General features: G+C 46.6%; 1 protein-coding gene across 2 annotated transcripts in view; it reads left to right on the top strand.

Moving 5' to 3' along the window:
- Window positions 1-13,232: 13,232 nt before the first annotated feature.
- HGFAC (HGF activator) overlaps window positions 13,233-26,199 on the top strand; it is a 72,611-nt gene continuing 59,644 nt past the window's right edge. The window contains exons 1-3 of one of the 2 annotated variants that reach the window (XM_024214907.3): window positions 13,233-13,431; window positions 15,153-15,207; window positions 17,822-17,918. In XM_024214907.3, the coding sequence (XP_024070675.2) occupies window positions 13,333-13,431; window positions 15,153-15,207; window positions 17,822-17,918 (251 nt within the window). In that variant the 5' untranslated portion in view covers window positions 13,233-13,332. The remainder of the gene's footprint in view (window positions 13,432-15,152; window positions 15,208-17,821; window positions 17,919-26,199) is intronic. The other variant, XM_024214906.3, reaches the window with a different exon arrangement.

The following is a 26,199-nucleotide window of genomic DNA, read 5'->3' as shown; positions in this document are numbered from 1 at the left end:
TTTTCTGCAGAACTGCTGCTTAGTCAGTCAGTCCCCAGCCTGTAGCGGTGCATGGGATTCTTCCTTCTTAAGTGCAGAACTCTGCACTTGTCCTTGTTGAACCTCATCAGATTTCTTCTGGCCCAATCCTCCAATTTGTCTAGGTCACTCTGGACCCTATCCCTACCCTCCATCGTATCTACCTCTCCCCCCAGCTTAGTGTCATCTGCAAACTTGCTGAGGGTGCAATTAATCCCATCATCCAGATAATTAATAAAGATGTTGAACAAAACCGGCCCCAGGACCAATCCCTGGGGCACTTGGCTTGAAACCGGCTGCCAACTAGACATCGAGTCATTGATCACAATGACTCGTTGTCACCCGTTGAGCCCGACAATCTAGCCAGCTTTCTATCTACCTTATAGTCTATTCATCCAATTCATACTTTTTTAACTTGCTGACAAGAATACTGTGGGAGACCATATCAAAAGCTTTGCTAAAGTCAAGATATATCACATCCACCGCTTTCCCCAGAGCCAGGCGCTGGCATCCTCCTCCGTCGTGGGGTCCCAGAGCTCAGGCTCCAGCCCGAGCCTGAATATCTACACTGCAGTTTTACAGCCCTGTAGTCCAACCCCTGTGAGCTCGAGTCAGCTGATATGGGGCAGCTACTGGTGTTTAATTGCATATTAGACATACCTGAAGAAGCACCTTTGCCCTTAGTTGGCTATGGCCATGTTATTTACACATTTCACTGTATCTCTATACATGCAGTACTCGGTGTTGCCACTATTGTGTTGATATGGGATGCTACGAAAATCCTGGATCTAAATATCTCTAAACTTTTAGAATGCTTTAAATCAGATCAATTCTAGTTTGTGCAGTGGCCCCTCTGTTTATAGTGGCTTAAAGAAAAACCCTGGATCAAGAACAACCCTGAATGTTGGGTGTTTGAAATCCAGATCTGATTTTTGCAGCTTGAGCCCCATCTCTTTTATTGTCCTTTTTGTGTGTCTTGATATTTCAGACTTGAGCTAATGCTCTCTTGGTCATGAACGATACTGAAAGTGGTCATAGGGCCGTACATTTTCATGCAGTGCCTAGGATGTAGGCAGGGCTCTTGTAATAAATTGAAGAGAGCTGCAGTGATTAAGGTGTAGGACCCCATAGAGAAGATGGCAATTAGGCACTGGAAAAACTGGTATGCATGAGTTAATCTGTAGAGGGGACAAATGAGGCAGGGTGTGCTGAAAGGAGGAGAATCCCAGATAGAGGATAAAACCTTACACAATATCCTGCAATCGAGAAGTAGCACATCTGAAAGGGGGGTGAGGGGGAAGGAATGCAAGTAATGCTGTGACAGGTGGAGTTATATTATGACTGGCATGTTATGCACCTCTTTGTGTTACTATAGTGCAAACACCAGCATGAAAGACTGATACAGGAAGGAGATAGGCATGAGTTCTCAATCTCAGGTCTGCAGACCCCTGGGGAGTCATGAACACATGTAGGGTTGGTGATGACCAACCTCTCAATTTTTTTATGGCTAGATAGGAGCGGGTTCTGGAAACTATGTGGGGGCGGAGGTGAATCCCAAAACTTTTTTCTGTTGTAATATGCAGTTGGTGTTTGGAAAAGTTGTGGGTTAGGGAAAGGAGTTGTGAGGATTAAAACAAATAAAAATAATGTGAGCCCTACTGTATTGTGACAGAATTGTGGCTTCTGATATTTTCAAGCAGAAACTAGGTAGGGCAATAGGGGAAGAGGGAGATGGTAGGACCAGGAGTCCCTGTTGGACAGCAAGGTGAGAAGTGGGTTTTGAAGAGGGCTTTGATGGATGACAGTCAGGACATAGCATGCAAGAAGAGGGATATTGTCTGAGGTCTAGGGAGCAATGTAATGAAAGGCACAAAGACCAGTGTGAGAGGAGGAGGCCAAGGGAGCAACGAGGAGAAAAAGGGGGCAGAGCCCAGAGATCGAGGTGGTGAGTGATGGTAGATGAATAGGCAGGGCAGAGATCTGCAGAGCAGGACAAATGGTTCTTTGTGGAAAGAGGGAGAATCAGTGGAAGGACTTGAGGAGGGAGAGAAAAGTCATTTTGTCTGCTGTATGCTAGAGAAAGAGAGAGAAGAGTTGAGAGCCCGGGAGACTAGTAAACATGTTACAAGCCAGGTTACAAGAACCTTGGTGTTGCTGTTGACTGGGATTTCAGTAGTGGACTTGGTGAAGGAGGAGCAGATTTTAAGTGTTACAGAGGGGAGGGAGAAGTGGTGAGACTTGGGAAGAGCTTCAGTGTAAGGAGAGAAAAAAAGAGTTATAGATAACCCCAGATTTGTGTGCTTGAGTGACAGAGAAGCTAGCGGAGTTGTCAGGAGTGCTGGAGAAATGTGGGTGGTGAGAGGATTGAGGAGGAGAAGTTAGCATTTAAGTGCATGCATGTATTTCAGTTTCAGGATTTTCTGCTGATATGCAACAGCTCTGAGTTTGTGCATGCTGAATCCCTGCTGTCCAGTTACAAATATCCTGCAGCTATTCCCATTTGCTGCAGTTGTGCATTGTTGGGATTTTTCAAAAGCACCCAAGTGACTTAGGCTTACATGTCCCATTAATTTAGGGATTAATTTTGTCCATCAAGAGCAGGTATGTGGAATAAAAGTAACTTTTCTCACCATAGCCACACTTTAAATTATTCCCCATTTAGAAATAATTATCAGACTGTGTAAACCATGTACAAATGATGCATATATTAGTGATATCATTATACAGCATGAAATCAGAACAAACCGACTGAAAAAGAGTCCTAACATCTCAAACTGTCCCATTGTGTTAATCATTCCACATCCTAGAATTGTCTTGTTATCAGGGAACTTGGATTTGGTACATTGTTACAATATTATCGACTTAAATGTGGTAATAAAATCACTTCCGGCGCCAGCAAAAGATCCCACCATTAAGCTGCCACATATTAACTCTACAGGTAAAAAGAAGAAATTGGCTTTAAAAGAAGGAAGCCTCATTTACCTGGATAAACATTAAAGTAATTCACAAAAATGAACTGGAGATCATATATTCATTGCAAAGTATTGTGTTATTCTTTACCCTCAACTTGTCAGTAACTGAGTGATAAGATTTCCATTTACACCTGAGAATAATGTGAAAAAGAATGCAGAACATTGCTGACCTTCCAGGCATGCTGCAAAATCCATTTATTTGACAGGGTTTCTGGGGAAGGATCGGGATATATTCCTAGATAGAAGGGCATATGTGTTTATTTGAGGGACTTTTCCATTTATTTTTATGTATTGGCTGGTGAAGGCACATTTTTATCTCCATTTGATTATTTAATGCTGATGGAATCATTTAGTTGTATATTAGTATTTAATGCTGCTGGGTAATTATCATTGTTATTAGGTCATTGTTATTAGGACACTCAGCATTTTGACTCGAGCTTACACAGAACTCTTCTTCAGGTCAGGTCCAGACCTGAAGAAGCTCGAAAGCTTGTCTCTCTGACAAACAGAAGTTGGTCCAATAAAAGATGTTATCTCAATTTCTGTCAGTTTCTGTTATTTTATAGCACTTTGTTTTGTTGCCTTTTTCATTGTCTCTTGATGATGTTGGCATAAAAGGAAGGTCACAGTTGAAAGTCACAGCTTATTTTTTTTTTCACACAAAAGGAGTGTGGGCTGCAAAGAATGTAACGACCTCCATGTATCATTTTGCAAACTCGCATTGACTTCAGTAGGAGCAGAACCAGCCCTGACTATAGAATTGTAGGACTGAAAAGGACCTCAAAAGTCTCCTAGTCTAGTCCCCTGCACTCATGGCAGGACTAAGTATTATCTAGACCCTCTCAGACAGGTGATTGTCTAATGTGCTCTTAAAAATCTCCAATGATGAAGATTCCACAAGCTCCCTAGGCAATTTATTCCACTGCTTAACTACCCTGACAGTTAGAAAGTTTTTCCTAATGTCCATCCTAAACCTCATTAAGCCCATTGCTTCTTGTACAATCCTCAGAGGTTGAAGAGAACAATTTTTCTCCCTCCTCCTTGTAACAATCTTTTATATATTTGAAAACTGTTATCTTGTCACCCCTCAGTCTTCTCTTCTCCAGAGCAAACAAACCCAATTTTTTCAATCTTCCTTCATAGGTCATATTTTCTAGACCTTTAATCATTTGTGTTGCTCTTCTCTGGACTTTCTCCAATTTGTCCACATCTTTCCTAAAATGTGGCATCCGGAACTGGACACAATACTCCAGTTGAGCCCTAATCAGCACAGAGTAGAGCGGAAGAATTACTTGTCATGTCTTGCTTACAATACTCCTGCTAATACATCCCAGAATGATGTTTGCTTTTTTTGCAACAGTGTTACACTGTTGACTCATATTTAGTTTGGATTAAACTGTTCAGGAAATGTTGAATATTGCTGTATCGCAAAATTTAAAGGAGGAACCTAACTGCTATTAAAAGAGGAAATGGAGGTGTTTCTTCGAGACTGTGGACCAGATTCAGGTCTCAGTTGCTCTGGTGCAAGGAGATCAGCATTGGGTGCCATTTCTGAAAATTGTAGCAGTCAGATATGGAAAAGAACTCTTGGGTCAGACAGTCTATCCCTTCAAGAGCCAGGATTTTCCCCTACAATATATTTTCCAATGTTTTGTGGAGTCTGGTTTTAAATGTCCATTAATTTAGAACCTTATGGACAGTGCTTTAAAGTTTCTTGTCTACAGGATATGGGGCACTGAGAATTGGTGGTTTAATATAATTTCCTGCTACAACAACTGGTTGAGTCCCAGTCAGTACCTTTCATCTGTGCCATTTAGATCCTTCCATACCCCTTTGGACTGAACCTGTGTAGGTAGTGAATGTGCAGTGGGTAGGTGTTTGGTATAATGTATTTATATAAGGCCAAATCCTGACGCTGTTATTTAGTCCTTGCGTGAGGAAATTCCCATTGGAAGAAAGTGGTGCCTGTCATCCGCAGCTCCATGTGTTGGTGGTTCCTGAAAGAAGGTTTCTCAGTTCTTCGTGGCAACTACTTTCTCTAATGGGTCTCCCCTTCTTCTTCGAGTGATTGCTCATGTGTATTCCACAATAGGTGTGCGTGCTCGCCCCGTGCACCGGTGTCAGAAGTTTTTCCCCTAGCAGTACCCATAGGGGAGTGCCCCTAGCAACTCCTGGAGTGGCGCCTCCATGGCGCAGTATAAGGGGTGCTGCGTGCTCCCCCGACTTTCAGTTCCTTCTTGCCGCCAGTGAAGTGCTCCGGAACTGCTCTGTTCCAGCTTTGCTGTAGCTTATCCCCAGAACTCTTGTTCGTTCAGTGTAAGGTACCTGTAGTTGGTAGTTTGAGTAGTTTTAGTTTAGTTTAGTTTAGTTTAGTTTAGTGCACCCGGACCGGGGCATGCCCCACGCCCTGGGTTTTAAGTCGTGCGACACTTGTAGGCGACCGATGCCAGTGAGTGACCCGCACGCGGACTGTTTACGCTGTTTGCGTGAAACCCATCTCAGTGATCGCTGCAAGATTTGCAAGTCGTTTAAGCCTCAGACCAAGAAAGAGAGAGACATTAGGCTCCAGGCCATCCTCATGGAGTCGGCGTTGACCTCGAATACAGTGCACCGCTCTGAGTTGGCACCGGGCACCGCGGTGTCGGTGTGCAGCGACCCCCCGGAGCCATCTATCAGTCGGCACCGCTCCCCGTCCGCGGGGCATGCCAAGAAGGCTAAGAAGAGGCCTTCTCCACCGCAGCACCGGAGCAAAACTGGGGGAGAGGCTAGACCCATGTTGGGCAGTCCTCGGTCCCCATCGGCCTCTAGGCCTCCGACTCAGGTCGAGCGGAGTAGCACGGCCCACTTGGAGCAGGCTTCCCCGGATGTCCGGATGCCCTCTACGCAAGAGGCTCTGCAAGTGGCCTGGGATGTTATGTCCATGCCAGTACCAGGAGCACCGCCAATGTTGGCCCTGCGGTCCAGAGTAAAGCTGCTGCTGGGATCTCCACAGTCGACCCTGGCTCGGTACCGGTCACGGTCGAGGGAATGTTCCTGACGCCGTTCGCTTCTCAGTGACTGTCCTGTGCGTAGTCCACGTTGGTCCCCGTCGACTCCCACAAGGTTGTCTGGCTGGGTTCCATCTGACAGAGACTGCAGACACCACTCCACCTCGAGGAGCGGACACTGATGGAACTGAGGCAGACAACGCCGAAGGTCCTCGTCTTAGAGGGGCTATCGTAGCCAGTCGTGACTCAAACGTTGACGCCATTCCCATTCGTTGTCTCGTTCAATGACCCCGCCACGACATTGCTCCCGGAGACCCCGGATTCGATCGCCGGCGTTTCGCCATCACGGATCCACCCGCTAGAGCTGATTGCGAAGCAGCTGCTACCGGCGGTACCGTTCCTCCATGTCAGGGTCACAGTCTCATGGTCGGCACCGCTCCCTGCACCGCCACTCCTCCTGGTCCAGGGACAGCGGCAGGTTGTATGTCAGCCCCAGCCTCCCTTCATAGTTGTCCATCAATGGGTCAGGCCAGTCAGGCCGAACAGCCTGCTTCGCCGGTGCCACAGCAGGTGCGGTGGCACCGGTGTGGCTGGCACAGTGGAACCAGTGGGCACCGTGGCCCCCAACACAGCCCCTGGTGGGGGCTCGCTCTGTGGCCGGAGCCTCAGAACGGCCATTGGCCTCTCTCTCCTGGCCTCCGAGGAAGGAGTCGGTGGGACGTGCATCTTTGGTGCCGTGCCCGGAGAGTGACCAGGTGGTGGATCCTCCGGTGCTGGTGGGCACAGAAAGTACTGCGCCTGCCGCCTCCTCTCTCCCCGATGAGGCGATTACGGCCCCTCCTCCCGCCGTCCTGCAGGAGGCCTCTAAAGCCCACCAGGAGCTATTTAAAAGGGCGGCATCAAACCTCAACCTTAGAGGAGGTGGAGGAGCCCTCGGACTTCCTTTTTAATGTCCTGTCCACCTTGGAAGGGGTGGCAAAAATTTCAAATGCTCTGTGGCAAACCCTGGCCTCATTGGCCGCCATCTCTAAGAGAGCGGAACGCAAGTGTTTTGTGCCCGCCAAAGGACATGAATACCTATACACCCACCCTGTCCCTAACTCCCTGGTGGTCGAGTTGGTCAGCCACAGGGAGCGGCAGGGCCAGCCAGCCCCTACCCCGAAAAATAAAGATTCAAGGAGGCTGGATTCATTTGGAAGAAAAATTTATTCATCTTCGAGCTTCCAGTTACGGGTGGTGAACCATCAGGCTCTCCTGGTCCCGAATGAGTTCAATTTGTGGGGCTCTCTGCCCAAGTTTGAGGACTTCCTCCAGGAGCGTGACAGGAAGGAGTTCAAAGTGCTGGTGGAGGAGGGTACAGCGGTTGCCAGGGCAACCCTGCAGGTGGTGGCGGATGTGGCAGACATGGCCACATGGTCCATGGCCTCCGCGGTGTCCATGAGAAGGGCGTCGTGGCTCCTGCTCTCTGGGCTGTCCAGTGAGGTGCAGAACTCCTTGCAGGACCTCCCGTTTGATGGCAAGGCTCTGTTTGCGGAACAGATGGACATAAAACTGCATGGCCTGAAAGACTCCCGCACTACACATTAGACTCTTGGCCTCTCTGTTCCGGCTCCAGCTAGACCTAAGTTTAAGCCACAGCAGGCTCCCACCCAGGCCACCCACTCTAAATACGAGCCCCCTTATAAAAAGTCGCAGACTATAAGAAACGCCTGCAGAGGCAGTCTCGGTCTGCCCTCCAGCCTGGGTCCTCCAAGGGCAAACAGGCAAGGAAACGGTGGTTTTGATGGGACGCCCAGTGGCGACCTACCAATTCTCATCAGGGATCCACCCACAATAAAGCTTCCCTTCTCCAGCCAGTTGTGTGCTTTCCTCCCGGAGTGGTTGCAGCTGACCTCAGACCGATGGGTCCTCAACACCATCTCCCAGGGTTACACCCTCCAGTTTACTTCCAGCCCGTCCAACCACCCTCCGCCCCCATCCCTCCTGGGGGACCCCTCTCACGAGGCTCTGCTCGAGCAGGAGGTGGAGCAGCTCCTTGGTCTAGGAGCGGTGGAAGTGGTGCTAGTGGAGTTCAAATGCAAGGGGTACTACTCCCGCTATTTCCTTATCCCGAAGGCCCATCCTGGACCTGCGAGGCCTGAACCAGTTCGTGGTAAGCTCATGTTCGCATGGTCTCCCTGGCCTCCATCATTCCCTCCCTGGATCCCGGGGACTGGTACACCGCCCTCACTCTGTAGGATGTGTACTTCCACATCCATATATTCCAGGGGGACAGACGCTTCCTCCATTTCATGGTTGGGCAGGAACACTACCAATTTATGGCCCTCCCGTTTGGCCTGTCCACTGCCCCCAGGGTATTTACAAAGTGTATGTCTGTGGTGATGGCCTACCTCAGGCGCCGTGGGATCCAGATCTTCCCCTATCTGGACAACTGGCTGGTCAAGGGCAGCTCCTGGTCGTGGGTGCGGGATCACGTGGCGCTCCTTCTGTCCATGTGTGCCACTTTGGGCCTGTTGGTAAACAACACCAAGTCCACATTAGTCCTGGTACAATGCATAGAGTTTATCGGGGCGGTCCTGGACGCCACGTCGGCCAGAGCCTCCCTCCCACCAGACAGGTTTGAGACTCTGAAAGGGCTCATCGACACAGTCACAAGGTTTCCAGTGACAACAGCTGGAGTGTGTCTCCAGCTCTTGGGTCACATGTCGGCATGCGCATATGTGGTCCATCATGCCAGACTCAGGATGAGGCCCCTCCAGCTCTGGTTGGCTTCAGTGTTCTTCCAGGCCAGAGACAGGATGGACAAAGTCCTCACTGTGCCCGAACCAATGATCGCCTCCCTACGATGGTGATCCTCCGCACGGACTTTTCCAAGAGTGGGGAGCTCCCCAGGTAGACCTGTTTCTGACTCTGCAGAACCGTCGCTGTCCCCGGTTCTGCTGGGGGAGTGGGGGCACTATCTCCGATGTCTTCCACCTGTCCTGGTCAGGCCAGTTTCTCTATGCCTTCCCCCCGTTCCCACTGATAGGCAAGGTCCTGGAAAAGATAAAGGCAGACAGGGCCCGGGTCCTCCTGATTGCCCCAGCGTGGCCCAGGCAGCATTGGTACGGGACCCTCACAAGCCTGGTGGTTGCCCCGCCATGGCCATTGCTGTCCTGCCCGGACCTGCTCTCCCAGGACCAGGGCCGCCTCCTCCATCCCAACCTAGAGGCACTCCACCTCATGGCGTGGCTGCTCAATGGTTAGGCCAGGAGGAAAGGATGTGCTCGGAAGGGGTTCAGCACGTCCTCTTCGAAAGCAGGCGACCTCCACGCACCAAGCCTACTTGGCAAAGTGGTCTCAGTTTTCCCGATGAGTGGATGAACGGGGAGTTTCCCCCATGGCTGCCCCGATCCAGCTCATTTTGGACTACCTCCTTCACCTTAGAGCCCAGGGCCTGGCACCTCATCCGTCAAGGTGCACTTGCCAGCCTTATCGGCCTTCCACCCGCCGGTGCAGGGGTACACGGTATTCTCCCATGCTATGACTGGCCGATTCCTTAAGGGATTGAATCATCTCTTCCTGTAGGCCCCCAGTCCCGCAGTGGGACCGGAACTTGGTGCTGGCCTGGCTGATGGGCCCCCAGTTTGAGCCGCTAGCTACGTGCTCCTGGTCGCACCTCTCGTGGAAGGTGGCCTTCCTGGTGGTGATCACGTCGGCTAGGTGGGTCTCGGAACTCAGGGCCCTGACCTCCGAGCCCCTGTACATGGTGTTCCATAAGGATAAGGTCCAGCTCCGCCCACATCCTTCGTTCCTCCCAAAGGTTGTCTCCGCCTACCACATGGGTCAGGTCCTCTGCCCCAAGCCCCATGCGTCCAGTGAGGAGCACTGCCTCCACACACTGGATGTGAGACGTACTCTGGCCTTGTACCTGGAGTGGACTAAGCCATTCAGGAAGTCCTCACAGCTGTTCATCGCCTCGGCCGAACGCATGAGGGGTCGGCCGATCTCCACTCAGCGGCTCTCCAACTGGATCACCTCGTGCATCCGTACCTGTTATGACCTGGCGGGGATCCCTCCACCGTCAATTGTGAGGGCACTCTTGACTAGGGCGCAAGCCTCGTCGGCTGCCTTTTTAGCCCATGTCCCCATTCAGGACATTTGTAGGGCCACTACATGGTCTTCAGTTCACACATTCACCTCGCATTATGCGATCGTCTCCCAGACCAGGGAGGACGCCGGGTTCAGCAGGGCTGTTGTCATAACTATAAAGGGAAGGGTAACAGCTCTCCTGTGTACAGAGACTCCAAATCCTTTTACCTGTAAAGGGTTAAGAAGCTCGGGTAACCTGGCTGACACCTGACCCTAAGGACCAATAAGGGGACAAGATACTTTCAAATCTTGGGGGGGGAAAGGCTTTTGTTTTGTGTCCTTTGTTTAAGGGGTTGTTCGCTCTTGGGACTGAGAGGGACCAGACATCAATCCAGGTTCTCCCCATCTTTCTAAACAAGTCTCTCATATTTCAAAATTGTAAGTAAAAGCCAGGCAAGGCGTCTTAGATTTACTTTGTTTTCTCAACTTGTAAATGTACCTTTTACCAGAGTGTTTATCTTTGTTTGCTGTACTTTGAACCTAAGACAGAGGGGGGTCCTCTGAGCTCTTTAAGTTTGATTACCCTGTAAAGTTATTTTCCATACTGATTTTACAGAGATGATTTTTACCTTTTTCTTTAATTAAAAGCCTTCTTTTTAAGAACCAGATTGATTTCTCCTTGTTTTAAGATCCAAGGGGGTTTGGATCTGTATTCACCAGGAGTTGGTGAAAGGAAGGAGGGGGGAAGGGTCAATTTCTCCTTGTTTAAGATCCAAGGAGTTTGGATCTGTATTCACCAGGGAATTGGTGAGAGGTTTCTCAAGGCTTCCCAGGGAGGGAATCCAGTGAGAATGGTGGCAGCGGGACCAGAGCTAAGCTGGTAGTTAAGCTTAGAAGTTTTCATGCAGGCCCCTACATTTGTACCCTAAAGTTCAAAGTGGGGATACAGCCTTGACAGCTGTGCTCCGTCCCGAGAGTTTGTGAACTCCTACCCACCTCCAACAGATATAGCTTGGAATCACCTATTGTGGAATGCACATGAGCAATCACTCAAAGAAGAAAAGACAGTTACCTTTTCTGTAACTGGTGTTCTTCAAGATGTGTTGTTCATGTCTATTCCACATCCCACCTCCTTCCCCTCTGTCGGAGTTGTCTGGCAAGAAGGAACTGAGGGTGGGAACTGAGCTCGCAGCGCCCCTTATACTGCGCCAGACAGGTGCCACTCCAGGCGCTCCCCCCCTACGGGTACTGCTAGGGGAAAAACTTCCAGCACCAGTGTACATGGTGAGCACGCACACCTATTGTGCAATAGACATGAGCAACACATCTCAAAGAATACCAGTTACGGAAAAGGTAACTGTCTTTTCTCTATGCTGTCAGCAGCTCTGGCTCCCAGATGTGACCCTTCCCAGTGGTGACAGCAGTAGTGGCTTCTTCTTTTTCCTTGTATTATAAAGCATTGCGTTTCAGCAGAAAGTTTAAAGTTGCCACTCAACCAGCAGGATACTGTACAGTGCCTCTCTGCTTGTCAGTTCCCACTCTTAGGGAAAGGAGCCAGTAGCAGAGACTGGGTCAGAGAACACAGACAGACTAGATTATGGCATCATCATCAGTACTTTGTGTCATTTCTTGTTTTAGGTAAATAAATAAGTTATCCTAGATCCTGCCTCGGGCGTCACTGAAATACTGCAGTCCTGGCCCTAGTGGTGGCTGGTCCTGGATCTGACAAGGGGGGGAGGAGGATGCTTTCTTTACTGAACGATGACCCCTAGTAGTGACTTCCCTCCCAGCTTTCAGGTACTTGCTGGAACAGCAAACCAAGTGACTGAATTAGCAATATCAGTTGGCTGCCTGGCTCTTTCTTGACCACATGGAAAGGCCCATTGGGATCACTGGTAGTCCACAAACCATAGTATGGGACCTGCCATTCTGGAGCCCAGTTAACTGGAGAATGGATGGTGTTAGAGGTAAGGCATGAGACTGATAGCTGGGAGATGTGTGTTCTATCCCTGCTCTGCCACAGAATTCCTTTGTGACCTTGGTGAATCATTTAACGTCTCTGTATCTCATACTTCCCATTTGTAAAATGGGGGATAATTATACATACCTACATCACAGGTTCTGTGGGGATTAATTCATTTCAGATCCCCTAAGATAACAGATGCTATGTAAGTGCCAAGTATAATTATTATTTATTGCTGAATCTGGAGTGACTTCAAAATTCACCCAGCCTTTGTTGTTCACTTTTAAGGCGTTGCCTACACTAGGAAGGTTTTGCCTGTATAATTATACCAGTATAACTATACTGGCAAAATCCACTAGTGTGGACACAGTTATAGCAGTATGAAAGGACTTTCACTGGTATAGTTTATGCCAATTCCTCCACTTATAAGCACAGTTATATTGATATAACTGTGTTCACACTAGGGCTATGTCTACACTGGCACTTTCATTGTTAGAACTTTTGTCGCTCAGGGTGAGAAAAAACAGCCCCCCGAATGACAAAAGTTTTAACAACGAAAAGCACCAGTGTAGACAGCGCTTCGTTGGCAGGAGCTACATTGGTAAAAATTAAACCCTTAACTGACTTAGCTATGCCGATAAAACTTGTAAGTGTAGACCATACCTTCCTATAGAATGGGTTTATATTGTACCTAGTTTCTGTTTTGTCAGAGTAATGTGTATTTTCTTTCTCTTTTATTTTTTCCTAACTCACTGCTCCAGCATTCTTATAAGTAACTGCTGGACAGGTAACCATCTGTTAATGAGTAATTCTTGTGTTTGTCTGATATTGGCATTGATCTGTTCCATGTTTTGCCGCATAACATAGTTTCCTGAGTGGCTTGTTTGGAGCTCTTCATAATTACTGTATCATGTTTATAATTACATATCAAAGGAAAAGAGAGAAGAAGTGCTTCCCTTGCAAATAGCTTTCTGAGTACAAGTGACATCAAGCTGGATCCTGTGGATGTGCTGAGTACATTTCATGCCCACTGAGTTCAGGGCAAGTGGAGGGCACTTATCTCCACACAGGGCCCTTTGAAAGCTATTCAGTCCCTGTGGTTTTAGTAAAATAGCTCCAGAAACTGCATTCACATCAGCCCACAAAGAAGTTAATGATTAACATTGATAAGAGCTCTGATTACTTAACAAGTTAAAATACTCTAAAGTCAAGTGAACCACTGGGAGATTTTGGTATATCCAAATCTCTTGCGAAAGCCTGTAGCTGATTTATCCTCCAGCTTCAGACCTCTGGGCAGCATAACAGCCCAGCCTACGGCTGTATGCAGGGCTTTTTGGAAAGGAAAATGAAGATGAAAGCCTGCAGTCCTTTCATTGTTGTCATCCTGGCTTTGACTTTCAGCAGTGACTGTACAGGGACGGTAAGTGTGATTTTCTTGTGATTTGGAATGGCTGGTCAGTGCACCAAAGGCTGGACATGAAACGACAGGCACCAGATACTTATACTTGGGTTGAATGGGTAGAGCCGGACTGCAGGCTGATTTACACAAAGCAAGTTAGCTGACAAAATCTTTCTTCATGGATAATTTATCTGATAACTTTGTGGAAAATCAGGTATCATGTCATGCTAATAATACTACAATGGCTATGCATATAGGAGTCCTTTCACCTAACAGTAGGGTGGAAAACAGCAACCAGCATGTAATACACTGCCAAGTTATCAAGGGAGTAGCACACATACAAGAAATGCCGGGGATCTGTAATGCTCTTGCCGAGCAGACAGGAGCACGTTATAAGGTTTCATCTATAAGACCCACCCCGTGCATCAAACTTCATGGATCTTTACCTCTAGATTGCCCTGTTGGGGTCTGAACATGTGCATCTACTGGAATGTAGGTATTTCACACTTGGTGCTCAGGCTACTAAGGTTTCTCCTGGCTCAGGTCCTGATACAGCAAAGCACTTATGCATGTGCTGAACTTTCAGTGTTTCTATGCTTAAAATTAAGCAGCACATACATAAATGCTCTGGATCTGGGCTCAAACTAGTAGTGGCTAGGGGAGGGGCCGTTAGGGATTAATGATAACACTAATATTTTTGTCTATATATTTTTAAAGAATTGACTCAGAGCCATCTAACTGCACATACCTAGCCTAGGTAACCACCTGTTCTTACCTCTGTTGCTGGTGTCCTCCCCCACACCTTTCAACAGTGTATTACATGTTCTAGTTGCATCTTGTCTTGGACTGTAAGCATTCTAGGCCAGGGAATGTCTCTCTCTATGTGTTTCTACAGTGCCTAGCACAGGCCTCAATCCTGATTGGGCCACTGGGTGTTGGATCAGGCCTTAGGTTGGGAGGTGATGGAGCTGTTGTAGGCTCCAGACTGTGGAACTTGTTTCTTCCTTGCATCCATCTAAGCTTTTCCCTGTAGTAATAAACATCTCAAGCTGCTTTTTTAGAAGAATCATGCTTGGCTCCTTATTTATTAACTTCCCTCTATTTCTCCCCCTTCCTTATGTGCCAGTTCTCTTGATTGTTTTTCTGATATTGAATTTATATTATATGGATATTGTATTTTAATCACGGCTTTATTGTTATTTGTTGTCCTGAGTGCCTTTGGTGGCGGTGGCACTTTATGTGTCCTACTATTATTTCTTATTTCTTGTGGCTGATTAGAATTAACATATTTAGTTTTATTGGTGGTCATTTCCTGATCAGTGAGCCCAAATAGAGATTGCTTATAACTCAGCCCATGGGGAACACTGCTAAATGATGTGAAAGATCAAAAGGTTGGGGCATTATTCATAGTTGTGAACTAGCTTTGAAAGACATGCTCCCCGCCAAAAGAAATAGGAACATATGTCCCTAGATAACAGAGAGATATAATGAAGCTTGTCTTCTGCATTCTTGTACCATGTTTGGCTTTTCCTGGATAAGCCACGACCTTTCATCAGCTAATGTTTGTTTATCCCCTTTCACAAGACTGCGCCCTAGCCAAAACCACACACAAATAATAGGATTCTTGTAGAAGTGCTACATAACAAATGTTTTGGGTCTCCTCTGAATGTATGTTTCGTCCTTACAGAATGTTTCATGTAATGGATTTATGTATTTTCAATCTGCATTATTTTTATTTGTAGAACCGTGGGTCTACACAAAGAAGAGGCCCAGTACATGAAAGCTTTCACCACAGAGGTACCAAATCAATTCTAATAGGCATCAGTAATAATAACAAACTGTTTACCTGTATCTATGCTATGCAACCCTATACCAAGCCTGTTTTTTGTTTCAACGTGAACTCTTAAAGACAGTGGCAGAGGAACAGAAAGAAAAGAACAGTGCATATTTAATTATTTATACACAGTGGAGCAGCTCTAACAGGAAATACTGAGAGACACCTGCCTCAGAATATCCTATAGTGCAGTGGCTAGGGCACCCTCCTGGGTGGGGAAAAGCCAAGTTCAAATCCCTTCTCCACATCAGGCAGAGCAGAGAATTGACCTGGGTCTCCCACATCATGACTGAGTGCTCTAGCCACTGGCTAAAAGATATAAAGGTGCTGGGGAGACAGCACCACCTCTTCCTCTGGTGGTGTTATGTGCCGGACCCAATCTGGTAGGCAGATTCTGAGAACACCTACCAGATCAGGCGCCACAGGTAAGATAGGCAGAACACCTAGTCTGAGGATCATGCTGGGACTTAAGTGTGAGCTACATGCAGGTATCTAGACAGAAGTGGCTGTGCACCTGCCCAGTGGCAGATTTGTAAGCACCTAAGGGACTTTACGTGTGGAAATTCAGGCCCCTAAGACTTTAGGTACCTACAGTGTTAGGTGGCAATTGAGGGGGAGGGTTTGCATATCTAAATTTTGAATTTTAGCACCTAAAGTGACAGCAAGGTGTCCAAATCCCTTTGTGGATCTTGCCCAGGAGTTGGTGGAAGCTCTCTAAAAATGGAGGGGCCACAGGTGCCCGAACCATGGCCCCGCCCTCACACCATCCCCTCCCTCAAGGCTTTGCCCCCATGCTGCCCCTTCTTCCTGAGCCCTCGCACCACTGCTTCCCCTCAAGGCCCTGGCCCCGTGCCACCTCTTTCCTCCAAGACCCCTCCCTCTGCTCATTCCTCTTCGCCCTTCTCCCCCATTACTTGCCCTTATGGCCGGTAAAAAGTAGGAGGGCCTTATCTAGCCTTACCTGCCTTATAGGGATCCCATCATCCCTCTTAGGCAACTGTACTACTGAGGTGGTGGGCGTAGACTCATTGCTTCTAGAAATCCATCTCAGTCCATTTTTCTTCACTTGTAATGAGCCTATATATTCCAAAAGTGATGATCTGATCATTCCAATCAATGTTTGCCCCCATATTAAGTATCTTCTTCCACCCTTTACAACCCTCCTACCCCTTTGGCCATTTTTGTCTATTTGATTGTTTTACAGGCTGACACTTTACTTTAAATGGATGTTATAATGTGGTATAGAGGCCCAATGAGTACTACAGTAACTCCTCGCTTAATGTTTTAGTTATGTTCCTGAAAAATGTGACTTTAAGCAAAACGATGTTAAGCGAATCCAATTTCCCCATAAGAATTAATGTAAATGGGGGGGTTGTTAGGTTCCAGGGAAATTTTTTTCACCAGACAAAAAACTATATATTATACAGATATACACACAGTATACGTTTTAAACAAACAGTGTAATACTGTTCACAGCTATGATGATTGTGAAGCTTGGTTGAGGTGGTGAAGTTAGAGGGTGGAAGAGGGAGGGATATTTCCCAGGGAATGCCTTGCTGCTAAATGATGAACTAGCACTTGGCTGAGCCCTCAAGGGTTAACACATTGTTGTTAATGTAGCCTCTCACACAAGGCAGCACGAACACGAAGGAGGGGAGACAGCATAGCAGACAGAGAGAGAGAGAGAGATGCACCTTTGCCCCTTTAAATAAGCTGACCCACTCTTAAGTGCATTGTCTTTTTAAGTGGATCAGGAAGTTGAGACAGCAGCTGCTGCCCCAAGCTCTCTATGTCTCTCTCCGTCTGTGTCCCCTCCCTGCAGGGGTAAGCGGGGTGCAGGAGCAGGGTGGAGGGGGACACCCTGACATTAGCACCCCCTTCCTCCCCTGCACAGCAAGCAGGAGTCTCTGGGAGCAGCTCCAAGGCAGAGGGCAGGAGCAGCACATGGCAGTGGGGGGAAGGACAGCTGAACTGCCTGGCAATTGCTAGCCTGCTGGGCAGCTGCAGCACAGGGAACTTAGGGGAGCAGGGAACTGGTGGGGGGGCTGCTGGTCCACCCTGGTTACAAGCCCCCACCAGCTAGCTGCACCGGGCTGCCCTTCCTGCAAGCAGTGAACAAAGCAGGCAGCTGCCAAACGACGTTAGAAGGGAGCATTGCACAACTTTAAACGAGCATGTTCCCTAATTGATCAGCAACGTAACAATGAGACAATGTTAACCGGGACGAATTTAAGTGAGGAGTTACTGTATTTCAGATATCACAATAGTATGAATGTATTATTATGTCTGGCTGTACCGGGAATTGCCATATATTCATGAGCTGAAATTACCTGAAATTTTTATTCTACCACTGACTACTTAAATTATGTTGCTTTAGCTGTAGTGCCTGCAGATCCAGTGTACTCTAAGTAAGATTTCCTTTTCCTCTTACTATACCAGAGTTCACAAGAAACAGGATCCACCATCCCATTGAGATACCTGAAGATTCCTTTCCTTTAAATTAGCATTACTTTTGTGTAAGCAAAGAGCTGCACGTCAGTGTGTGACTGCATGGAACGTTTTACTCTTGTATTTCAGTGTTTACAGAGGATGAACAGCTATGTACATTTCCCTTTCGGTATGGTGGAAGGATGTACCACGCATGTATATCAAATCTATTTTCTCAAAAGAAATGGTAAGTCAGCTTTGCAAAGAAATATTCAGTGCTTTATTTTAAATTAAAATGAGTCGGTATCTGATCATTAGTCTTGTTTTTACCATAAATCTTTATGGGCCCAATCCAACACCCATTGAAGTCAAAAGAAAGACTCCCACCGATGTCAGTGAGCATTGGCTCAGACCCTGTATACAGAAAGAGATGGGGCAATGCCAGTGTCTTAAGGCACAAAGAATGCACAAAAGTAGTGCAGAAGAATTATGCATCATCGCACAAAAGGAATGCAGAAGAATTATTCATCATGGGTCATACATATTCTTTCCTTGATTCATATATGGGAATTCCAGTTCAGATCATTGGCAATTCCTTGTGTGGTATAAGTGGAGAATATGACCCCTCTACTATTAACTCTCTGGACTGAATAAAAGATGGATATAAACATATGTAATCAATGCGCTAGGACTGACCTCCCTGCTGCAGAAGCAATCAAGTTTTGTGTGGGTAACAACTCAAAAGTTTACTACAGGAAAGCCAATCAAGTTTTTAGATGAAATCCTTTTTCCTGCCTGTACTTAAACTCTAGTGAGACTGGCACCAATCTCATATGGACGGTGCAGTTGTAGGTGGACTACAACTAGCCTTCAGAATATTTATTTTTATTATTCCAGATTCTCTTATTTTTTAAAAATTCAAAAACTTTTTCAAAGAGTCACGGTCCAATTCTATCCTTCCCTGAATGTGGGAATTGTTATAAATATTCACTATTATTTGTGTTACAGTAGTGTCTGGAGGGCTCCAGTCAGATAGGGACCCCATTGTGTTAGGCACTGTATAAACACAGAGAAGCAGACAACCTCAAGCTTTGTCTACACTAGCACTTAGGTCAGTAACAGACAGAAGTTTCACTGGCAAAAGCACCAGTGTGGACAGCGCTATGTCAGTGAGAAAGTGTCTCTGGGTGTCATAGCTACCGCCACTCGTTGGGGGTGGTTTAATTATGCCAGCAGGGGAGCTCTCCCCTGCTGGTGTAGAGCAGCTACACAAGAGAACTTGCAGTGGCACAACTGTGCTGCTGTAAGGGCTGTAGTGTAGACATGGCCTTAGTTTACTACCAGACACAAGAAGTGGGTATAAGAAGACAAAATAGAGAATGGACTAGGAAGTACAGGGGTATGATCATCTTTTTCCCTATAGATGATTCGTAAGTGGCAGATTTAAGGGTGTAGGTAAATGTGATAATGTTACAGAATGTGTTTGTAAATAGATATGCAGTAGAAGGCAGGTTCTAGCCCTTCGATTTTATTTTGGACAAGTGCTTTTTTTCCATGATTGACACAAGTGTTTCTTTGACTGCATATCTATTGTGAGTGTAAAGTGCTAGTGTGGTGTAGGCACCATAGGTCAGTCTCATGTGGACTCATTTAAACTAGTGTTGTTGTAACTGTGTCGGTCCCAGGATATTAGACAAGGTGGGTGAGGTAATATATTTAATTAGACTAACTTCTGTTGGTGAGAGAGACAAGCTATCCATTGTTGAAGCTGATTGTGATGTTCAGGAAGTTGAGGCTAGTGTGGGAGTGTTCCAGAGAGAAATGCACCACAAAATGCATCATGAAACCAATTATATACCTGAGATACATTGATGATATTTTCATCCTCTGGACAGACAACTTAAACTCCCTCACAGATTTCCACCACAATTTTAACACCCACTCCCTGTCCATTAAACGGTCTCTGGAATGTTCCCGCACCAGCATCAACTTTCTGGACAGTACAATCAGCTTAAATAATGGAACTCTACGAATGACTGTATACAAGAAACCCATGAATCACCACACCTACCTTCATAGATCCAGTAACCATCCCAAAGATACCAAGAAATCTGTTATCTACAGCCAGGCACTCAGATACCACAGAATGAGCTCCCAAGAGAAAATCCGGGATATACACCTTAACGCACTTAAAACCGCCTTCACCAAACAAGAACACTCCACCCGAAAAGTAGATTGCATCATGGAATGGGCCACCAAAATACCTTGAGAGAACCTGCTTCAATACATAAATAAAACTCCCTCTGGCCGCACGCCCCTAGTTGTCGTCTACCACCTCACTCTGGAACCCATACTGGGTATCATTACACAACTACAACCCATATTCGATGGGGACCCCATCTTGCAAGAAATCATTCCTGAAACAACCCCCCACCCAACCTCTCTAAACTCATCATCGAAGCAAGCTCCCCACAGACCAGGACACACCAACTCAAAGCGACACCAGATCCTGTCAGAACAACAGATGCAAAACCTGCAGAAATACCTCCTCCGCGCCAATGGTCAACACCTGCCACAATACACTTTTCAAGATCCATAGGTGGTACACATGCTTATCACAACATGTGGTATACCTCACTCAGTGACTAAATGTCCCAATAACAACTATGTGGGTGAAACCAGACAATCACTACGCTCTCGAATGAACTCACACAGGAAAATGGTAAAAGACAAGAACACCCTATCACCTGTGGGTGAACACTTTTCACGAAGTGATCACTCTATATCTGACCTATCCGTCCTCATCCTCAAAGGAAATCTGCATAACACTTTCAAAAGATGAGCCTGGGAGCTTAAATTCATAACTCTTAAGACCATGATGTTTAGTGTCTAGCAAAAAGACACTGGATTTATGGCTTATTACAACAGTTTGTAACCCACTAGCCTCCCCTTTTTGACATATGACTGCAGAGATGTTAATGGGCCACTTCAACTTGAATTGTCCCTTAGAATATGTGCTAGCTACTTATACTACACTATTTGTTCTATCTTGTATTTAGCTGTGACGCTCTGATTACTTTTTCCAGACCCGAGGAAGAGCTCTGTGTAGCTCAAAAAAGCTTGTCTCTCTCATCAACAGAAGTTGGTCCAATAAAAGATATTACCTCTCCCATTTTGTCTCTCATTTAAACTAAGTAATTCAAGCTAGGAGATCACTTCTGATTATCCTGATTATCCACAGGTAAATAGCTGATGAGAGAGGCACCAATGAAACAATATTTCAAGAGTATCTTAATTCAATATATATAATGTGAGCAATTTTCTTTCTTGAAACCTGCATCCAAATGAGCCAACACACTAGAGATCGATCTTTAGGCCCATTTTAGTTTTATTTCATGTTCAGGAGGATTCTTAATTATACCTGAAATCCTCCATATATATCTTTAACTAACTATGCCATAGAAATTGAAAAAGAGCCAATGTGTGGGATCCAGGGTTGGAGCACAGTTGAGAGCTGACCTTGGGTGGCTTTCATTTGTGCTTCCTGTTTTCAAATACAGTTTACAAGTTGGCAGATAAGAGAGGAGGTAGCTGTAGCTGCCTGATTTTGACAAGTCATGTCTGTTTCATCTTTATCTCTGACCTTTCTAGCGAACATATGCTCTTCTCTCATAAGCTAAAAGCAACCTGACATGTCTTCAGAGATCTTGATGCCAGAAAACTAGCACTGCATAACAAAGAGAGCGCTGCCTTGTGCATTGTTTTTGTTAGCTTATGTGCATATGAGTCTGTATATGATAATGTCATATGTGATAATGGACTTCAGATGACTCTGCTGACTGGTGAGCAGATAAGACTTCACTTCCTCCCTGCTCTTTTTGAGGTGGCTTATACTGGGAGGGACATTATCAGGGACTGTCATTGTGTCTGGCCCCTGCTCAGCTGTTTGGCACAACCTGGCCCTTTATATAGCACTTGACAAACTAAAACAGTTGGATAGCACCACATTGTTCTGCTGATTTAAAGCTTTCTAGATACATTGCTTAACCTGAGGGTTTTCCTATTTAATACCTGTTTGAAGTGTTGTTGTGACCGTTTTGGTCCCAGGACATTGCTAGACACTAAAAATCATGAACTCAGTAAAGACACTGAATTTATGGCTCATTATAACAGTCTGTAACCCACTGTCCCTCCATTGTCCTATGACTGTAGAGGTGTTAATGTCCACTTCACCTTGAATGGTCTCTTGCAACATGTGTTAACTTATTGGCTTAACAATGTGTTCCACCTGGTATTTAGCTGTGACTCTCTGGGATGTCTACACTGCAATGTAAGCCCAGGGTCAGTTGAACTCGAGTTAGCAGACCCTGGGTTTGTTTACCTAGTGCTTGAGAGTCTACACTCATTTGTAATCCCAGGTTAGGAATTGTTGGACCTTGCATCCCAGCCTGGGGCACCAGCGTCTATACTGCATTATGAGGGCATAAGTCAAACCACCCATATTCCAGACTTCCTAGCACATACACAAAACGTGGCTGCTCTAGCCCTTTTGTTCCTGGAGCAATGTGGGAAAACTTGACTGTTCACCAAACATGACTGTCTAGAGGACAAAGAAAGTCAGCTGGTGGGGTTGTGGAATACTTTTAGCAGACTCCCATAGTGTGAATCCAGTGGGGCTGCAACTACACTGCAAAGCAGTAAGGCTTTAACCTTGGGTCCCGGCTTGACTCACACTCGGATCCTCCACCCCTGTGGCGTCCTGGGACACTGAGTCTGAGTCCTAGATTAGCGTGATTTGTGTGTAGACAGAAGGGGGATTATGCTTGAGCCTGAGTTCGAACCCAGGGTTTACATTGCAGTGTAGAAATATCCTCTGAATACCTTTCCCAGACCCGAAGAAGAGCTCTGAGTAGCTTGAAAGCTTGTTTCTTTCACCAACAGAAGTTGGTCCAATAAAAGATATTGTCAGGGAGCAGACCAAGCCCCCACTAGTTCACTGGTTGGTCAACATGCACCATACCTGCAACTGTGCTTGCCCTTGTTCCAGCCCTGCTCCTGCTTGCTCCAGCCCTTGTTCTAGCCCTGCTCCACACTGCTTCCAGTCCCTCTGCTCTGCTCCAGCTCCTGTTTCCCTCTACTTCAGACTTCCGGTTTTGACCCACCCTCCCTAGCTCTGCCTGTGGCTTATGACTCCAGTTGACCCTCCAGTTCTGGCATTCAGCTTCTATGTCTCCAGCACTGATCTCTGGCTCTGCCTCTGGTTTACAACTCTGGTTTCCCCTCCCCCCACTCTGACATTTGTCTTTCTGCCTCTCTGGTACTGACCCTTGACTCATTTCCTGGACTCCATGCACACTTGACCCAGCTCTAACCTGTATGCTGAACTCTTCTCTTCACCGTTAGGCCTGACCACCTACGGCTTGGTTGGCAATAAATATTATCTCACCCACTTTATCTCTCTATTTAATAGCTGACATATTAGTGCCTGATCCAAAACCCATTCAAGTCAGTAGAGGAGTCTGTGACGGGTTCCGTTACAGAGACCCCCTTGGGACTGTCAACTGATGTGCTGGAATTACCTCTGAGCCCATTTTCCCTGCCAGCTTGGGACTCCAGAACCCCGTCTTGTTGAGCCAGACATGCTAGCCTGCTGCAACACAGACCCAGGTCTGGTCCATGCCCCCAAAGCTGCAGGCTTTAACCAAAAACTGCTCAGCAAGTCACCTATCTCCAGCACCCAAACACCCAGTTCCCAATGGGATCCAAACCCCAAATAAATTCGTTTTACCCTGTATAAAGCTTATACAGGCTAAACTCATAAATTGTCCGCCCTCTATAACAATGATAGAGAGATATGCACAGCTGTTTGCTCCCCCAGGTATTAGTCACTTACTCTGAGTTTACTAATAAACAAAAGTGATTTTATTAAGTATACAAAGTAGGATTTAAGTGATTTCAAGAAATAACAGACAGAACAAAGTAAGTTACCAAGCAAAATAAAACAAAACACGCAAATCTAAGCCTAATACATTAAGAAACTGAATACAGGTAAACCTCATCCTCATTCCAATAAGCTTCTTTCACACACTAGACTCCTTCCTAGTCTGGGCCCAATCCTTTCCCCAGTACAGTTCTTGTTAGTTCCAGCAGGCATCTTAGGTGAAAAGCAGGGGATTTCACATGACTGGGACCCACCTTTGTTCTGTTCCACCCCCTTTTATAGCTTTGGCAACAAGCGGGAATCTTTTGTCTCTCTGGGTCCCCACCCCACCTTCTAAATGGAAAAGCACCAGATTTAAGATGGATTCCAGTACCAGGTGACATGGTCACATGTCCTGTGAGACCCCAAGCCTCCATTCTTTCTGGTCTGACTCACAGGATCACTGGAAGGCTTACAAGTAAACAGAGCCATTTACAATCAATTGTCCTGGTCAATGGGAGCCATCAAGATTCTAAACCACCATTAATGGCCCACACTTTGCATAATTACAATAGGACTTTAGAATAATACTTCATATTTCTAGCTTCAGATACAAGAATGATACATTCATACAGTAGATTATAAGCTTTGTAACAATACCTTACAAGAGACTTTTTGCATAAAGCATATTCCAGTTACATTATATTTACACTCATAAGCTTATTTCCACAAACATATGGAGTGCAACGTCAGAGAGTCTTTCTATTTACTTCAATAACATTCGGATCATACACTTAATACGCTGTTTTTTAGTTCTGCTGCTGGATTTTATATGTAGAAGTCTTGAGCTGTGGAGGAGGCTTAGAGCTGGGGCAGGGGTGAGGGGTGCAGAGGGGATGACAGAGGGAGTTTGGGTGCGGGAAGGGGTGTGGGCTCTGGGAGGGAGTTTGGGTGCAGGCTCTGGGCTGGGGCAGGGGGTTGTGGTGTGGGAAAGGGTAAGGGGGGTGACACTTACCTCGGGCAGCTCCCGAAAGCGACTGGCACATCCCTCTGGCAGCGGTTCCTAGGCAGGGGGGCAGGGGGTCTCTGTGTGCTGCCCCTGCCCGCAGGCACTGCCCCCTCAGCTCCTATTGGCCATAGTTCCCAGCCAATGGGAGCTGCAGAGTCGGCGCTTGGGCCAGGGGCAGTGCGCGGAGACTCCCTGCCCCCCTCTGGCCGCAGGGACGTGCTGGCCACTTCCAGGAGCAGCGCAGACCCAGGGTCCCCACTCCTCGCCCTCTCTCCCAGTGCCTGCTTCAGTTGTTCCCCGGCATGAAGCAGGCGCTGGGAGGGAGGGTGAGGAGTTGAGGGAGGGAAGGAGTGGGGAGGAGTTGATCAGCGGGACCCACAGACCCCCTGAAGTACGCTCGGGACCCTCAGGGGTCTGCGGACCCCAGTTTGAGAAATGCTGGTCTAGATAATACTTAGTCCTGCCATGAGTGCAGGGGATTGAACTAGATGACCTCTTGAGGTCCCTTCCAGTCCTTTGATTCTATGAAAAGCACCTTTCTTTATAACACTCCACTGTCATGCCGTTATTCTGTAGTGATACTCCCTCTACAGATAATATTTATTATGATACATCAGAATAAGGTAGAAAGGATGGCCAAGGGCCAGTGCTCTCTCTGGTTTGGGCTTTGTTCAGTTCTCAGCTCAGCTGCAAACTTCCTGTGTGGCCTTGGATAAATGACTTAATCTATGCTGTGCCTTCATGCCCTGCCTGTAAAATATGGATAATAGTTCCCTGCCTCACAGAGGCTGAAATCCATTAAAAAGTGAGATGCACTCAAGTAAGGGGAGCAGCATTTGACCCTTTCTGTTGCAAAGAGTTGAGATTCTGTCGGTGAATCTGGAAATCACCCTTGTATAGTTCCTCATTTGTAATTATTCCTGTCTGGGCGGCTAAGAAGTGGAAATACTTTAAGGAACAGAAAATAAAGCACATTTGCCATAGAAAGCAGAGAAAAGTCCCTTTGTGGACAACTTCCCCCATCTCTACAATTTATAAGAGGTTACTTTCGAAAGCAAAAATGGGTTAGGCCCTATTTTAATTATGATGAATAAAGCCAGCCTTAATGTGGTTTTTTAGACATTTATTTTTGTCTTTTTTTTTTTAAACCTTAGTAATATCAGGAATGCCAAGTCAGGATTTCCCTGGTTTTGCTGGAGGACTTGTTGGGGAGGTCTCAGCTCTCAGTTCCATATCTGTTCGTAGCCTATCTTTAAGTGAAGGGAGGTGGGGGGATGGTATCTTTCACAAAGATCATTTTTATCCCCAGTGTTTTTCCCCAGGAGCTTAAATTAAATTGATGCTAATTAATTTTAAAAAGGATAATCTCCCAAGGTAGAGTAGGATGATAAATGTGTAATGGAAATTTATAGAGCAACAAGAAGGAAGTTAATATAGGCGCCTTTCGGTCTGATAAAGTAAATTAACTATGATAGCCCGCAGTGGCCCTAAGTCTGTACTGTGCTCATGAGCATCTTCGTCAGCTAATTCACTCTTCAGCAGGGCCGGCTCTGGCTTTTTCGCCGCCCCAGGCGAAAAACCCTCCAGCCGCCCCCCCCC

The sequence above is a fragment of the Terrapene carolina genome, unplaced genomic scaffold, assembly GCF_002925995.2.
Source record: "Terrapene carolina triunguis isolate 2854851 unplaced genomic scaffold, T_m_triunguis-2.0 Scaffold66, whole genome shotgun sequence".
Taxonomy (NCBI): Eukaryota; Metazoa; Chordata; order Testudines; family Emydidae; genus Terrapene; species Terrapene triunguis.
Note: the sequence above shows the minus strand (reverse complement) of the source record. Positions and strands in the feature narration are given on the sequence as shown.